Genomic DNA, 16,759 nt, shown 5'->3' with positions numbered 1-16,759 from the left:
CTGGCTGAGCAGAGACCTGCTCTCTAGGTGGAGGTGAGGGGAGCCGCGGTCGCGGGGCGTGCCGGGGGTCAGGGGCGGTGGGTCGCCATGGCGCCGGGGACCCGACGGGAGGCGGGCCTAACGGAGGGCTCGGGAGGGAGAGCGCAGCCTAACGGGGCGCGGGCCCGGGTGGGCCGCGGAGGGCAAAAGGGGACCTTGCTGCCCTGGCCGCCTTGGGTGATGGAGCCGCTGCGCCGGCGGGGGCCGGCGGCGCTGCGAGCGCCGAGCCGCGGCCTCTCCGACGCCTGGGGTGCCCGTGGGAATTTGTTTCCTGGCGTCAAGCCGGAAAGGAGGATGGTTCGGAGGGAAGTTGGGTCCCCGAACCCCAAACCCACTCCTCGCTCCCCAGCTTCCTCCCTGGAATTGTTACCCAGCATCGTGGGAGCTCTTCCATCCTTACCGCCGTGGGGAGGATGCTGTGTGTGCAGCCTGAAAAGGAGACGCGAGGAACAGACGGGCTCTTCGCTGACCGTGTGGTCAGCTCCGGGGTAAAGCCGCAGCACCCAGGTCACGAACGCCCTCTCCTCCCGCGTCTGCACCGGATGCAACCTCGGCTCCGTGTGCGCGTCTACAAGTAACAAGTGCATTTTGTAGCGCTAATCGAAATGGGCGATGACGGCTTTCGTTGCTCTCGAGTAACGTGAAGTCTCTTGTCTTCTTGATTTTTTGCTTGATCATACCAGTCGTACATTTCCCATCAGAAACCGTGGGCCCGAAGAAGTAAGCTTGAGCTAGGGGCAGAACCGAGATCAGCTGGTAAACGAAATCAGCTGCACGACTTTTGCAAAGCGCCCGCAGTGGAATGCTGAAAAGTCGTGATGAGTCCGTAGATCAGTGGTTCTCAACCTGTGGGTCGAGACCCCTTTGGGGGTCGAACGACCCTTTCACAGGAGTCGCCTACGACCATCGGAAAACACATATATAATTACATATTGTTTTTGTGATTAATCACTATGCTTTAATTATGTTCAATTTGTAACAATGAAAATACATCCTGCATATCAGATATTTACATTACGATTCATAACAGTAGCAAAATTACAGTTATGAAGTAGCAACGAAAATAATGTTATGGTTGGGGGTCACCACAACATGAGGAACTGTATTAAAGGGTCGCGGCATTAGGAAGGTTGAGAACCACTGATCTAGATGGATGTTTCTAAACATTCAAGTGCACCTTTTCTTTTGTCAGGAGATGAAAAAACAGACTCTAAAAAGCCTTAACATTTATATTTGAATGTATGGTGCCTGTTTTTTTTTCTGTACTTACCTTTGCAAATTATAGTCTTCTGACAAAATTTCAACAGATACCACCAGCATCAGTTGTGATCATAAAAAGTAATACCAGATTGCAATGTGTAAAATGTATAGAATCTATCATTTGAATACAAGGAACTGAACTGTAAAATAATTGCTCTGGAAGTGAACTCTGAAACCTTTGGCTTAGAAAAAAAGTTTTATTATGGAATGAGTCAGTACATTTATTATCCTGACCCTTTCATTTTTACTATACTCTTCCCTTGAAACAAAGTTTTATTATGGTATGAGACAGTACATTTGTCCTGACCCTTTCATCTTTACATACTCTTTCCTCCTAACTCTATCTGTATGTGTGTATTACACTGTTCCCTTAACATCCAATGGCTGTCGTATTTGACAGATTTAGGTTAAGGAACAAATTTTTAATGAATTCACAATTAAGAAGTGCATTCTAAGTGTATGTCACGTTCAGGTATGATGGCATAGGCAGAAACTTAACAAACAGAAGGCCAGGTTAAGACCTGGGCTGAATAAATCCTGGTTTGAATGTGTAGGCATAGGGATTGCAAGGGCCTGCTGGTGCTCTGGAATTTTCTGGTTTAGTATCTGGGGCTAATTGGGTTGCTTCAGGTGGTTGTACAGCTGGTTACACATGGTTTTTGAGACGGCTGCAGGAAAAGATTTCCCGTTACACAAAGGGCAAAGGAAGGGTATGTTCAGCAGTTCATAGAACTGAGCATTTCGATGTGAGTCTTGTTGGCGGCAGAAAGCTGGGTGAATACTAAGTCAGCAAGGTAAAAAGACAAGGCTCTTTGGGATTTAACCTGAGAGTACACCAATTTTTGATAAGGAGATTACTGCAGGAAGAATTATTCCTATTTCTGGCTCATGGGTAATATTGTAGCACTTTATATTAAGAAGAGCTTTGAGCCCTAACCGGTTTGGCTCAGTGGATAGAGGGTCTGGTTCGATTTTGGTCAAGGGCACATGCCTGGCTTGCGGGCTCCATCCCTAGTAAAGGGCGAGCAGGAGGCAGCCAATCAGTGATTCTCTTTTCAATGCTGTTTCTCTCCCTCCCTCCCTCTCCTTCCCTCCTTCCCTCTCCTTTCCTCTCTGAAACCAATAAAAATATATATATATAAAAAAAAAAGAAGAGCTCTGAGAGGGCATATTCTGGATGATTGCATTTCAATTAATACGGTAATTCTTATTTTAAGAGCTTAATTTCAGAGTGGCAAAAATGTTAACCCTGAAGATTTTTAGTGCATCTGTTTAAGCTTACAGTTCCTTAACAAATTTATCTTGTCACCTTATACAGCTTTTTGGCTTTATAGGAGCCTCAGAGAAGTTTTTCTAATGTAAATTTTCCTTTTTTTAAAGTAAAAAGTTAAATTAACACATTTCTCCTTTGGCCTGTGAGAAATTTCTTTTCTTTGAAATACTATCAGAAGATGACCTCTGACTCTCCTGAAAAAAACCCTTTTATTTTTCAGTGTTCAGGAAAGCTTTTTTTAAAGGATCTGAATGCCTTCTCAGCTTTGCTGGCATTCGGGTGTAAGCATTAATGATGCAAAGGAAGAGAAAACGTGTACTTCTTCTCACAGCACTGTATAGTAGAAGGACTAAGGGTGAATAAATACTAAATGGATATTTTTATTCATTGTTCCCATTTTTCTTTATAAGAGATGTGTAACACACCAACTTACTGTGACCTAGGAAAGGCTGCCAAGGATGTCTTCAACAAAGGATATGGTAAGTATGCTATTGTAAATTTCCAATGTGGGGTAAATGTTAGTATTAAATGCTTATATCATGTTAGTAAATGAGGTTAATCAACATTAATGTGTCTCACAAGAATTAAGGGGATAACTATTAACAGGTTATTAGACTTCATTCTTTAGAGGAGTCACACAAGTTTTAAAAACAATTGTTTAAAAATAAGACCAGCCCTAGCCGGTTTGGTTCAGTGGATAGAGCATTGGCCTGTGGACTGAAGGGTCCCAAGTTCGATTCCGGTCAAGAGCACATACCTCGATTGCAGCCTTCTCCCTGGCCCAGGTCCTGGTCGGGGCACGTGCAGGAGGCAACTAATCAATGTGTTTCTCTCACATCAATATTTCTCTGTCATTCCCTATCTCTTCCGTTCTCCCTAAAAATCAATGGGAAAATATCTGCAGGTGAGGATTAACAAAACAAACAAAATAAGACCAAATAATATAAATCTGTAATATGTATGCTTTCTGTGGCTACAAAAGCAGGGGATACATTTTTCCTTCTCTAAATAATGGCAGTGTTTTTGTAAGAGTGAAGACCCAACTTTTAACGTCTTCAGAGTAACATATATTCTTTGATCCAATAGACATTTATTTTTAGTTTTTAAAGTTTAGTCTTTAAAATTTCAATTTTTCGTGTTGTACACATTTGATTTTTTTTATTAACTAGTAATGTTAATTATATATATTTTAAGCTTGTATATATATCTGCATAGTATTTTCTAATTTAGTTCTCAGAATAGTACATATTTCATTCATTTATTTGTTCTTTAACTTATAGTTTTAAAATACTTCATTATTTTGAGGGGTTTAAAAATTATGCTTAAGCTAGTTCATTATAATTGTTTCTTGTGGAAGTCTCACCTAACGAGAATACTGTGTATTTCCCAAATGGAAGGGACTATAGACTATTTTCATCATTTCTGAGTTACAAAAACTGGAGTAAATGTTACATTTTGTACATTACTGTGTTTTTGTGTGTGTCTAGGGTTTGGCATGGTCAAAATAGATCTGAGAACCAAGTCATGTAGTGGAGTGGTAAGTACCTAATATATTTTCAATAAATGTATCCTCATGAACTGAAAGGAACCAATTTAAAAATCAGTGTTCATTCTGGTTATGTGAAGCAGCGTACTTTTGGCTCTTTGCTCTCTTCCCGACAGTTTTCTTCCACTCTCAGATTTCAGTGAGAATCCTCACTCAGCCACTTAAGCCCAGAAACAGGTTGAATTTTGTTTTTGTTATAACTAGACTATTCTTAAGTCTTACTCTCAGAAGGTATAGTGTGTGTGTATATATATATTTGACCCGTGCCATATTGTTATGAATCTTCATGAGTCTGGACACTGAAAACTTTCCTTTCATTGTATTGGGTTCATACAAGTTTTAGCATCCTTTTACAAGAATAAATTGATTTTAGCCTCTGCTTCTTCATGATTAATTGAAGCAAATGTAGAAATAAAATGCACATAGAAATTAGTTTATAGTTTTTATTGATGATCATGGAGTCTTTTTTACTGGAAGTTAAGAATATAGTAAAAGATATATATGTGCATATTTTCAGAGCATCATTAACCAGAGCTTTTATTAAGTCTTAGCAACTAGATTACTTTTACATTCACCTCATTCTCTGATTTCTCCTAATTGGCCTCATCTTTTTTGGTATTACCTATTAAAACAGATGCAAAGTTTATTTCTAGGTATAATGATTTAATTAGAAGGGAAGAGGTATGTGGAATTCTTATGATACTTTGTCTCAGACTCTGTATAAACCTGGGTTGTCACTGTCATTCTTTCCCTGGATTTTCTAGTGGTGAGTAAATATATATGCAACTACACTATTAGGATGGGCACATTGTATATGGTTCTGTTAAAATCGAAATATAATACTCATTCAGAATTTGCTCAAGTTAGGTTTATGTTGCAAAAACCATCAACTAAAAATGTTATCTCCCTTTCATGCTGCTGTGGTGTGGGAATATTCATTCAGATGGTAAGAAAAATAGCATATGTGTGCTTATTTTTATGGTTGCTTTTGGTCTCTGGTACTGATTCATGATAAATTATATCCATTGCTCCAAATTTCTTAGATTGCATCTTAATATTTTTATCATATGCCCTTTATTTAACCGTAACATTTTAAGATTATTTTGTTGCTTTTTAGCATTTAATGTAGAGCTATGTGCATGTTATAAATGTGTTTTGCACTGTTTGAGCTAATTATGAAATTAGACTAAAACACGCTATTATGAACTTGGAACTGAACTTAGAAAAATACTAGCCTTTCTTCTCTTTGAAATTTGTAACTGGTATTTTAGACTTGACAAAACTTTAAACTAAGAAATGATAAAAAAGAAAGGTAGACTGACTACTCTTTCTTTAAATATACATGCTATACTTTCAAGTTAATGAAAGGTAAGTGTAAAAAATAAAACACCGAGTAGTTGGATCTACTAAAAGAAAGTGCTGGCCACATTAAATATAATTGTGTGAACTGTTAAACATGACTAGCTTTTTATCACTTTTTACTAAGGCCTTGCCCTAAATATACAGCATGATATTCTCTGCAAACTTTCTGTGTGGTGTTGATAAACAGATCAGAGTTTCCCAGTTGTTTCATCAGCCTAGAAACAGAGTTAGGGAGCAGGGTATTTGTTAAAGGGAGGATTCATGTTGCAGGCAGTGAAATATAACTGGTCAGGGTTGGCAGTATTTCAGAAATGTTCTTTAAAAAAGGGCCAATCAGAATGGTTTTTTCTTGACAGTTCATAGATTGTCAGTGACAGGTGTTGACTGTTTGCTTCCCCTAAAAGGATATCTATTTCTAATTGCTTATTGTCATATGACTGAAATGATACCTAACTAGAGAGGAGGATCTATTTTAAGGTACTCAAATAGCTATTTGATAGAAAGCACTTTAAAGGTAGACAAGGGGAGAAGGAGGTAGAGGAATAAATTATAACATTGCATTTTGTTATAGCAATTGGATAGATACTTTCAAATATTAAAATCATTTATGCTGAAAGTTTTAATAGATAGTTTTGTGGAAAAAAGTAGTAAAGTTTTCATAGCAGTGTGAATGTACTAAATGCCACTGAATTGTACATTAAAACATGGTTAACATTATAAATATTATATTAAGTTTATTTTATAACAATAAAAATAATTTTTTAAAAATGCGATAGAGTTCTGACCCTATTAAAAGGAGGAAGAGAGACTAGTGCTTCCACTGATTTGTGAATTATAAGGACTTTAAACTTAACTAATAGTTTAAATGATGATAGAAAACTGATCATCTTTTTCAGGCCATGGAAGTAAAATGTTTAAGATTCTGTATTTTTCTCATTTTTAGTAAAGTCATTTATTTTCAATTAAGATACTTTTTTTTAAAGGAGAGAATATACGATTTCCATTTAGTAAGAGAATATATGAAATAAGAAATATCAATAAGAGAGATGGAGTAATGGAAAGATCTAAAACTGGTTAAAATATTTAGAGATTAGAAAGAAGGAAAGCAGGCAATAAGTTGCTGTAGAGTAAGGGCTGTGGTAAATGTTAATTGTACTGGTGTCTACTGCATTGAACACTGCTTTCTGAAATGGTATTTTGCTATTTGATGAGCACCCTTTAAAGTTATTTTTTATTGCTTAGGAATTTTCTACTTCTGGTCATGCTTATACTGACACAGGGAAAGCATCAGGCAACCTAGAGACAAAATATAAGATCTGTAACTATGGACTTACATTCACCCAAAAATGGAACACAGACAATACTCTTGGAACAGAAATCTCTTGGGAGAATAAGGTAAGAGGAAGCATTAGCAGATATTTGTATGTTAAATTTATCTTGCAGATAAGATGATGGAAAAACCCCAATGTAATCTAAATGAAATCTTACAACCTATCCAGGAGCCATATTTTTTTTTCTGTTCATGGCCTTCTTTGGTATGTCTTATGTTTATAGAAAGTAGGGCTTTGTTTGCGAGTACATAATTATTACTCTACATCTTTATTCTGAACTGTTCTACTTATTCTGTTACACACCTAAGCCTCTCCTGGGTAGACCAAACTATTTGCAGTGATTTAGTTTTAATTTTGTTTTGTAATCATTGCAAAATTTGCTCCATAGAAAAATGTTTCTAAAATTCTATAATGTTTTCAAAGATAAATATATCAAATATTTGTCAAGGGCCTGCTATGTACAGGGCACTTTTTTTTGAAGTTGTCTATATGTACATTACCCTATAAAAGTAATCTATATATATAAAAGCCTAAGCAACCGGTTGCTATGACATGCACTGACCACCAGGGGCCAGATGCTCAACACAGGAGCTGCCCCCGGGTGGTCAGTGCATTCCCACAGTGGGAGTGCCACTCAGCTGACTGACGGGCACCGTACAACTGGCTCATGGCTGGCGATTGCAGCTGTGGTGCCTGTAGCAGAGCGGTAGCAAGTCTACCGAGCTACTGCGATGGCGGCAGGCACAGCGGGGCCAGGATGAGCGGGAAGCCACCTGCCACTTCACACACTACTACATCCCTCAGGGGATGTTGGACTGCCAGTTTCAGCTGATCCCCGCAGGCCATGCTGAGGGACCCCATTCATGCACTGGGCCTCTAATATACATACACACACACACACACATATATAAAATAATAAAAGCTTAATATGCACATCTACCAAAAGGCTGAACAGCAGAACGACCATCCGGACGCCCACACCAGGACACGCATTGGTGCTAGGCCAGCCAAGGCGGGTGCGATGCAATTGGTTGGGGGGCCCTGCCATCGCCCCACAATCGCCCTGCAGAGGGAGGCCCAGGCCACTGGCCAGCGAGGCAATCAATTGGTGGAAGGAGGGGGGTGGCAGCGGACGCGGGCAGCTCCAGGCCAAGGCGGGTGTGGGCGGGGGAAGGAGCCAGCTGCCAGCAGCTGGAGGGAAGCCAAGGTCCCAGGTGCTGGCAGCCAGAGGGTAGCCTGGTGCTGGTAGCCGGAGGGAAGCCGGTGCCGGCAGCGGGGAGAAGGAAGGCCAGCCTACACTTGCAGTATATATACTAGAGGTCTGGTGCACAAAATTCGCGCACTGGGGGGGGCGGTGGTCTCTCAGCCCAGATTGCGAGAGGGCGCAGGTCAGGCCAAGGGACCCCACTGTTGCATGATAGGGGCTGGGGAGGGATGCGGGAGGTTGGCTAGCCAGGGAGGGACTGCGGAAAGGCTCCAGAGCATGTCTGGCCCATCTCACTCAGTCCCAATTGGCCAGACCCCAGCAGCAAGCTAACCTACAGGTTGGAGCATCTGCCCCCTCGTGGTCAGTGCATGTCATAGTTCCTGGTTGACCAGTCGACTGTCTGCCCCCTGGTGGTCAGTGCACATCATAGAACGGTTGAGCGGCCTTAGCATGTCATTAGCATAGTAAGCTTTTATTGGTTGAATGGCTGATCGGAGGACCAGACTTAGCATATTAGGCTTTTATTATATAGGATATATATAGCTGATGAAGTACTTAACTTAGCTTGTTAAATATCAGGCTGTCTTATTACTCTAATTTCAAGAGAGTATTTTGTTGTATTGAGACTTTGTTGTTTTGTACTGTGATCTTCATTACTGGCTGGAAGAGAATTTGACCTTTATATTTTAACCTGTTGTTTTGATGAGAGAATCATGATGAAGCCTGAGGTAAGGGTAAAGGGGTAAAGGGACAAAGAAGGATGAAGAGGTAATTTATTAAATAATTTAATATTTGTCTTTAATGACTTCCTTTTTTTGTTGTTGTTAGAGAGGAAGTTAGAGAAAACTTTAGAATTGATTTCTTGAGTCAAAATAAGAATTGAAAGTTACTAATTATTCATTTTAAATCTTTATTTTTCAGTTGGCTGAAGGGTTGAAACTGACTCTTGATACCACATTTGTACCGAACACAGGGTAATTATCCAAACCCCATTTTCTGAAATGTTTTTTAGCCTGAGGAGTTTTAAGTACGAAATTGCAATAAAAAGTTTTGATGCTTCAGAAGTTGTTAGGAATATTAGAGACCTTGTGTATGCAGTGAAAAGAAAGAAAGACTCCCTTGAGGCAGGGTAAAATTGTTTTTTGAAAATTGAACAGATGAACAAAAATATACATCTAGTCCAAAGAGGCACATAATAGTAGAAAAAGTTTAGGAACTAGAAGGGTCTGACATTAGGTATTTCCTAAGCGATTCCAAAGATTCATGCACTGGGCCTCTTTGGACTAGATGTATATTATGGTATTTTACAAAATAATATGGTATTTTGCTGAGAATTTCTTAAGAAAACAATGTAATCTGGATGTAGAACACTATATTGACTAGTTCTGCTATTGACTTGCTTTCTTAGCCTTAATAAATCCTCCCAACTTCCCGGCTTCAATTTCTTTATCTAAAAATGGGTTTATGTTGTTCCCTATCTGCCTATCAAAAGAAAAGTACAGAGTGGCATTTCTTAGCTGTATCAACAGGTGCATCCTTCCTGCCACACACTTTAACTATCTTCAGGACACATAGTCTCTCATAAGAGGCCTGATTGGAATAGAAAAGGATTATTAAGAACTAATTTCAGTATTACCCTTCAAAAATGCACACTTCTCTTCCATCTATCTAACATTGTCTATAGAGAAAACACTGACCCTAAGGAAAATAAGTGTGTTTACAAAAGGGCTGTACCCTTTAAGAAAAAAAAGTACACTTCTCTCCATGATAGGTTAGGTTATTAATTTGGAAGCTAAGTGTGTCGGGTGTTGTTACCTTTTGTAGCATTTGGGCATTTGGAAATATTTAAAGAAATTTGGCTTCTACATATACATATAATTCAGATTATTAATTTGGTTCTGAAATACCTTACTCCTTTTTAAATTTTTTTATTATATTTTTTATTGGTTTCAGAGAAGAAGGGAGAGGGAGAGAGAGATAGAAACATCAATGATGAGAGAGAATCACTGATCAGGTGCCTCCTGCACACCCCTTACTGGGGATTGAGCCTGCAACCCAGGCATGTGCCCATGACTGAAATTGAACCTGGGACCCTTCAGTTCCCGGGCTGACACTCTATTCACTGAGCCAAACCGGTTAGGGCCTTTTTATAAGTTTGTTCATGCCTTCAAGAAATTAATCATGAAATAACCCATCATTTGAATTTATACTAAAGAATAGGTAAAAATAGTATATATATGTCTAATACTAACAAAATTATATTTTTTAAGCTAAGTAATTTGAAACATGTTTGCTGTATGTTTGCCATCTACCGCTAGGGGAGAGAGGGGATCTTACTGTAAAGATTCCTGAACAGTATCAGAAAGTCTTACTCTTCACATGTGTTGTGTTGTTTTTTCACAGAAAGAAGAGTGGGAAGTTGAAGGCCTCCTACAAACGGGATTGTTTCAGTCTTGGCAGTAATGTGGATATAGATTTTTCTGGCCCAACCATCTATGGCTGGGCTGTACTAGGCTTTGAAGGTTGGCTTGCTGGCTATCAGATGAGTTTTGACACAGCCAAATCCAAACTGTCACAGAATAATTTTGCCCTGGGTTACAAGGCTGCAGACTTCCAGCTGCACACTCATGTGTGAGTGTTTATAATTTATTCCTCCCTTAGTGCCAGTACAATCACCCAAAAAGTTGGTGGCCGTTAGCATGTTGAGAAGTGATGGTACTTGCATTTAGTGTGCCTTGGTGGACACCCAGCCTTGCTGCAGTTTTCATAGTCAGCAAAACATTGCCAAAGGTTAGTGCACTTGGTACATTGTGCAGTGTTACTGGCAGTTCCTGGCCTCTCAGCCTGCATCCATACTTAATGGAACTCTAGGATCTGTAGAAGCAGCATTGGGATGGAGAGAGCCCAGGACATGGGTCACCTCCTGATACAAGGGGTCCGTAGGAGATGGTCCTTCCTCTGCTGCCTACTCAGCCTTGCAGTCTTCTGACACAGGTCTGTTTGGGTCATGAAGAACTGGAGCATTCAGTCATTCTCTGGAGGTTTTCCGATACCCTTGGTCAGGAGCAGCAGATCCTCAAAGCGATTCTGGATTCACTTCTGTAGGCTGCATCCTATTGGTGAAATGAATTTGAACTTTTAAATTGTATTTTATGTCTTGGGCTACTAGGCACCACTGCTGCTATACTAGAAAGAGAAAGCACATGTTTTTGAAGTGTTGCATGTTTCCTCCACTAGATATTCTAATTCACTTATGATGCCTAAAATAAAGTCATGCAGTGGTATAGACAGTGGCATTAAGATTGATGAATAGTGTTTTCAGGAAAACCATGAAAACTCAGGGACTAATCTCTGGGATGCCTTGAAGCAATTTAGGTACTTCTTTGGAGCAGTGCACCTTAAGTATTGTAGGGAGGGTGCTTTCTAACTGTAGGACACTTTATTTTATTTTATTGATTTTTTACAGAGAGGAAGGGAGAGGGATAGAGAGTTAGAAACATCGATCAGCTGCCTCCTGCACACCACCTACTGGGGATATGCCTGCAACCAAGGTACATGCCCTTGACCCGAATCGAACCTGGGACCTTTCAGTCCTCAGGCTGATGCTCTATCAACTGAGCCAAACCAGTTAGGGCAACTGTAGGACACTTTTAAATGAAATCCAGAATTGGCTCTATTCCCATACTTACACCACTGTATGTATTTTATGTGGGATCTTTGTTGAATCAACTTTGAAGTTTATAGATTCTATGAACGTCAGAGAGACCTCTAGGTCATATTCACCTGAGGTGTCTGCCTTCGTATATAACTTAATTGTGACTAAAAAATTTATATCATAGAGGAGCCAAGTAAATGAATCAAGTGCTAACTACATTTTAATTAGGTGGTTAAATTACATAACTGGGTTTAGTTCCTTGTTTTGATTGGTAGTTATTTATGCTAGAAGTTGGCTGAAATCTATAGTTGCTAAATGACATCTTGGTTTAGAAAGTCTTTGAATTTGTTTCTATATCACAACTATGGTATAAACTAGATATTTTGACTTTTTCTTATACCATGAAAACAGGAATGATGGCACTGAATTTGGAGGGTCTATCTACCAGAAGGTTAATGAGAAGATTGAAACGTCAATAAACCTTGCTTGGACAGCTGGCAGTAACAACACCCGTTTTGGCATCGCTGCTAAATACAAGTTGGATTGTAGAACTTCTCTAGCTGTAAGAAAGTGCTACCAGATTGTGTCTACTCTTAGGGTTTCATCTAAGTTATTAAAGTTGTGATATGGTTGTAGTTTGCATGTTCTAATTGTATTAACTTTTATGAGCTAGTCATTGTGTAGTGAAAAGAGTATTACACCTGAAGTCAGGATATTGGGTTCTAGTCCTAGTTCCTCCTATATTTGGCTGTTGTCTGACCTTCTCAAGTCATTTCCTCTCTTTGGCCTCAAAATTTCTTATCTATAAATTCATGGGATTTGATTATTCCTATTGGTATTAGTAATTTTTATTAATAATAGCACTAATTGAGCTCTTAAATTTCAGGTACTGTGCTAAGGGCTTTACATGTATTATCTCATTTAATCCTCACAACTATAGGTGGTGAGTAGTGTCCTCATGCCTGTTTTACAGATGAGGGAACTGAGGCTTAGAGAGGTCAGGTAACTTGCCCAGGGTCACACAATAAGTGGCAGTGCCAAGATTTGACCCAGATCTGTCTCTTACCAGTGATCATGCTCTAACCAAAGGCTGTAAACTTGCATCTCAAAGAATTCAGTACACAGGGATATTTGCACGGTGTTTTAAAAAGATTTGCTTGAGGCTTTTATTGCATGCATTTTCAAGGTCCCTGCTGTTGCTGCCAGTTCTCTTAACTTCTTAGAAGGTTTATCTTTTTTATTAATTAAATTTTTAGTTTCAGTCATTCTAGATTGGCCCTAAGGTGCTTTAGCTTTGGAAATCTGATGCATGAAGTGGTGGTCGTAATGGACTTACATATTATGAAATTGTTTTCTCACTGTTTCTATTTCATCTCCTAATCTTAGGCTAAAGTAAATAACGCTAGCCTGATTGGACTGGGTTATACTCAGACTCTTCGACCAGGTAAGTAAAATTAATAACAGTGGGGTTCAGGTAGGTGATAGATGAATCTAATCTAATAAAATACAAACATGCAAATTGACCGTACCCTCATTATGCCTTAAGCCACGCCCACCAGCCAGTCAGAGCGAACTATATGCAAATTAACCCAACTGAGATTGTGGCTGGCAGCCATGGAGCTGGAGCAAGCAGGAGGCTTGGTTGCTTCAGTGATGGAGGAAGCCAAGCTTCCCGCCTGCCGTGGCCAGCTCAGCTCCACTGAAGGCAACAAAGTTTCAGTTATAGAAGGTAAATACCCCAGATACCTGCTTTCAGCTGGCCATGGCCACAGAGCTCGAGCGAGCAGGAGTCTTGGTTGCTCCAGTGATGGAGGAAGCCAAGCTTCCTGCCTGCTGCGGCCAGCTCTGAGCTCCACTGAAGGCAACAAAGTTTCAATTATAGAAGGTAAATAAATCCCAGAATAAAAAAAGAAAAAGACAAAGAGTCTGGGAGCTTCTGTCACCAGGGGTATTGGCCAGCCTGAAAATGGCCCTCAGCCCCTCACCCAGACTGGCCAGGCAACCCAGTGGGGACCCCCCACCCTAAAGGGGGTGTGACCAGCTTGCAAACAGCCATCAGCCCCTCATCCATCCAGGCTGGCCAGGCACCCCAGCGGGACCCCCACCCTGATCTTAGACACCCTTCAGGGCAAACCAGCCAGCTCACAGCTGGTGAGCACTGCTGCAGTGGTACAAGCCTCTCCCAGTCAGGACTCACTGGGTGTGAGCTTGCTGCAAGCACAACAGGGACAGGATGAGTGGGAATGGCAGATAGGAGTGGAAGTCAGCATTGGACTACCAGTATCATCCCAATCCCCTCAGGCCATGCCAAGCCCCCTCCAGTGCACAAATTTTTGTGCACCAGGCCTCTAGTAATGAAAATAACCTACAAAACAACCTATAATCACTATAGGCTGATTCAGACAATTTTGTAACATTTGATTGTTCATACAAAGTAAAACATCAAGTACTCTTGCTTAAAATTTTTTTGTGTATTTCTAGCTATAACTTGGGCACTGTGGCTTATGAATTTGGTTGATCACTCAATCTTCTTAACCCTGAATTCCAATTAAAGTTTGCCATGATTATGTTTTGCTCATTACAGATCAGTTGATTATGGATAACCCTGTGTTGAGTTTAGTAATAGCTGCATGTTTAATGTCTCTTACACCCAGCCATAACCCATGCCATTGACTCCATCTGTTGTTTCTAGTAAATGCAGTTCTGATTCTAATACTTGTCACAACTGATTGTTGTGTTCTCTTCTTCCTAGGAGTCAAACTGACCCTATCAGCTTTAATCGACGGAAAGAACTTCAATGCAGGAGGTCACAAGGTTGGGTTGGGATTTGAACTAGAAGCTTAATGCGGTTTTGAATAAAGCATCAGATTTCTCCCTGGAGGTGAAGAGAAATGAACCCACTATGTTTTGGCCTTAAAATTCTTCTCTGAAATTTCAAAAGTGTGAACTTTTTATTCTTCCAAAGAATGGTAATTCTCCCCACACTGAAGTCTAGAAATCGCAAGTCCATCCTAAGGGAGGTGCTTGACGGCATGCCTGGAAGTTGTCATGTGTGTGCCACATTTCAGTTCAGTTCCGCAGTATTCTTTTACATGTGTTCCTCAGCGACAATGTAGTGTCACGTTACAAAGGAGATAACCTGACCTCCAGTTTGTACATCACGTCCTGCATGTCCCACACCACTTTTTCATGACCTTTTGATATATTGGTCTCTGTGCTGTAGTGGAATCTTTGGTTTTGCATCAGAGTAAAATAAAATAAACCCATCACATTTAACATAATCATTCATCTGATTTGCTAGTGGTGGTTTTCTTATATTTGGTGTGATTTGCTTTGGAAAATGCTCTCATAGGTGGGATTTATGCCTAAAGTGGTATGTCTGAAAAATCTATGTTGCTTGTCCCTTCCACTTTAGTGTACCTCACTCTTACTACTCCTTCTGCACTCAGGCCGAGGAGTGGAACGGTGAGTTTTGTTCTGCTAGGCAGAGCAGTTCTGTTGAGACACTGACTGCCTTTAGTTAGCAGTGTACAGAGTAGAGTAGTATCAGGCTGGTCATTTTGAGAAAGAGTGAGGGTGTGAGTGGTCAAAAGACCGGCAAAGGAAAGGGGACAGTTGGGGAGGAAGTACTGTAGGGAAGAAAGTGTGGTAGGAGGGGCCAAAGCTGGAGGGGGAAACATCTGTGGCTCTTCCCAGGCTTCAGGAAAATAGTCTTGATTACTACATCTAGAAAAATATTAAGCAAAGAATGGAATTTCCGGTTTAGGAAAAAAAATGAGTAGAGTATGATCACAACTTAGGGTAAGTCATCTTTCTAAAAGTAGAACTTTTGAAAAATATTTTTAAAACATAGGATATATGCTGTTGTAACAAATTCAGTTTCAACGTAAATAAAAGTGAAAATTTCCATTCCTTTCTTCAAACCCTATTTCTTCTACTAACAATTTGATATATATCCTTGCAGATATTTTTCAGTGGCTTTAGAGTTACTATATATACAACGTGAAAATGCGTATTTGGTTTCACAATATACTTTTCAACATGGAGCCCTTTTTGTTTGTTTATATAGATCTGCCTCATGTTTTTTTATTTTATACTTTAGTATAAATGTGACATTATTTATTATTTAACTATTCCTTGTTTGTTGTATTCAGTTTTTTTGCTTTACAAACAGTGCTGCATTGACTGTCTCTGTCCATTTACTTTTGCCCACTTCTCTGAACATTTCCACAGCAACATCACTGTTCTGTGAGGATGAAAATGACCCATGTCTGTGCTGCCCCACGTGGTGGTCCCTAGGCACACATGGCTGTTGAGCACTTGAAATGTAGCTAAGTCAGTGGAAAAGCTCAATTTTAAATTCTATTTCATAATTCTCTGATTTTCCTTTTCAGATTCCTTACTTTGGGTGGTTCTCAACCTGTGGGTCGCGACCCCTTTGGCAGTCGAACGACCCTTTCACAGGGGTCGCCTAAGATCATTCTGCATATCAGATATTTACATGACGATTCATAACTAGCAACATTACAGTTATGAAGTAGCAACGAAAATAATTTTGTGGTTGGGTCACAACATGAGGAACTGTATTTAAGGGGCCAGAAGGTTGAGAACCACTGCCTTACTTAGTTTCCCAATGAGTCATCTTAAAAACAATTACACCTGGTTGCTTTTTGAAAAGTTTCAGTGCTACAAGGATTTCCCCCTACCACAAAAGATTACTAGAACCCAAATTCCAACCACCACTGCCTATGATACCAACCACATGATATAAATTTATTTCCTCACTGTTTTTGTGGGTTGAACCACCATTACAGGAGATAAAATACAACAGGAAAGGAAAAGAGAAAGAGGTAGGCAACATTCATTGTCTTGTTGACACCTTGTATCTAGTTAACTCTGTATCTTGATGAATTTTATATACAACATGGGAGTGGATGGGATGCTGAGATGGGCTGACCGGTGTTCCCCGTGGGATTTCTTCATGGTCTGGAGCAGAGAAGTGAGCCATGTGAGTCAGCAGCTAGCTCCTGTGTGTTAGAAGAGTGATGCTATGGGCCATTTCTCTTCCATCTAGTGTTAAGGATAG

General features: G+C 40.1%; 1 protein-coding gene across 3 annotated transcripts; it reads left to right on the top strand.

Annotated features, from left to right (window-relative positions):
- On the top strand, positions 1 to 14,966 carry VDAC3 (voltage dependent anion channel 3). 3 transcript variants are annotated; one of them, XM_006765525.2, is made up of 10 exons: positions 1 to 33; positions 2,983 to 3,051; positions 4,060 to 4,109; positions 5,062 to 5,064; positions 6,723 to 6,875; positions 8,940 to 8,992; positions 10,422 to 10,649; positions 12,085 to 12,235; positions 13,060 to 13,117; positions 14,426 to 14,966. In XM_006765525.2, exons 2-10 carry the CDS (start codon positions 2,985 to 2,987, stop codon positions 14,515 to 14,517), a joined length of 855 nt encoding a protein of 284 aa, XP_006765588.1. In that variant the 5' UTR covers positions 1 to 33; positions 2,983 to 2,984; the 3' UTR covers positions 14,518 to 14,966. The 3 variants fall into 3 exon arrangements, with proteins under 3 accessions (XP_006765588.1, XP_006765589.1, XP_015420673.1); XM_015565187.1 differs by lacking the exon at positions 1 to 33 and adding an exon at positions 2,473 to 2,499; XM_006765526.2 differs by lacking the exon at positions 5,062 to 5,064.
- Positions 14,967 to 16,759: the final 1,793 nt, after the last annotated feature.

This window comes from Myotis davidii, unplaced genomic scaffold (assembly GCF_000327345.1).
Source record: "Myotis davidii unplaced genomic scaffold, ASM32734v1 scaffold93, whole genome shotgun sequence".
Taxonomy (NCBI): domain Eukaryota; kingdom Metazoa; phylum Chordata; class Mammalia; order Chiroptera; family Vespertilionidae; genus Myotis; species Myotis davidii.
This window is presented reverse-complemented; position numbering and strand designations above follow the sequence as displayed.

Excerpts from the sequence above, each read along its gene's own strand:
- VDAC3 (XM_006765525.2), top strand. The coding sequence starts at position 2,985 with ATGTGTAACACACCAACTTACTGTGACCTAGGAAAGGCTGCCAAGGAT. Across the intron at positions 6,876-8,939 it reads AAATCTCTTGGGAGAATAAG|TTGGCTGAAGGGTTGAAACT; the intron begins GTAAGAGGAAGC and ends TTTATTTTTCAG. Across the intron at positions 12,236-13,059 it reads ATTGTAGAACTTCTCTAGCT|GCTAAAGTAAATAACGCTAG; the intron begins GTAAGAAAGTGC and ends TCCTAATCTTAG.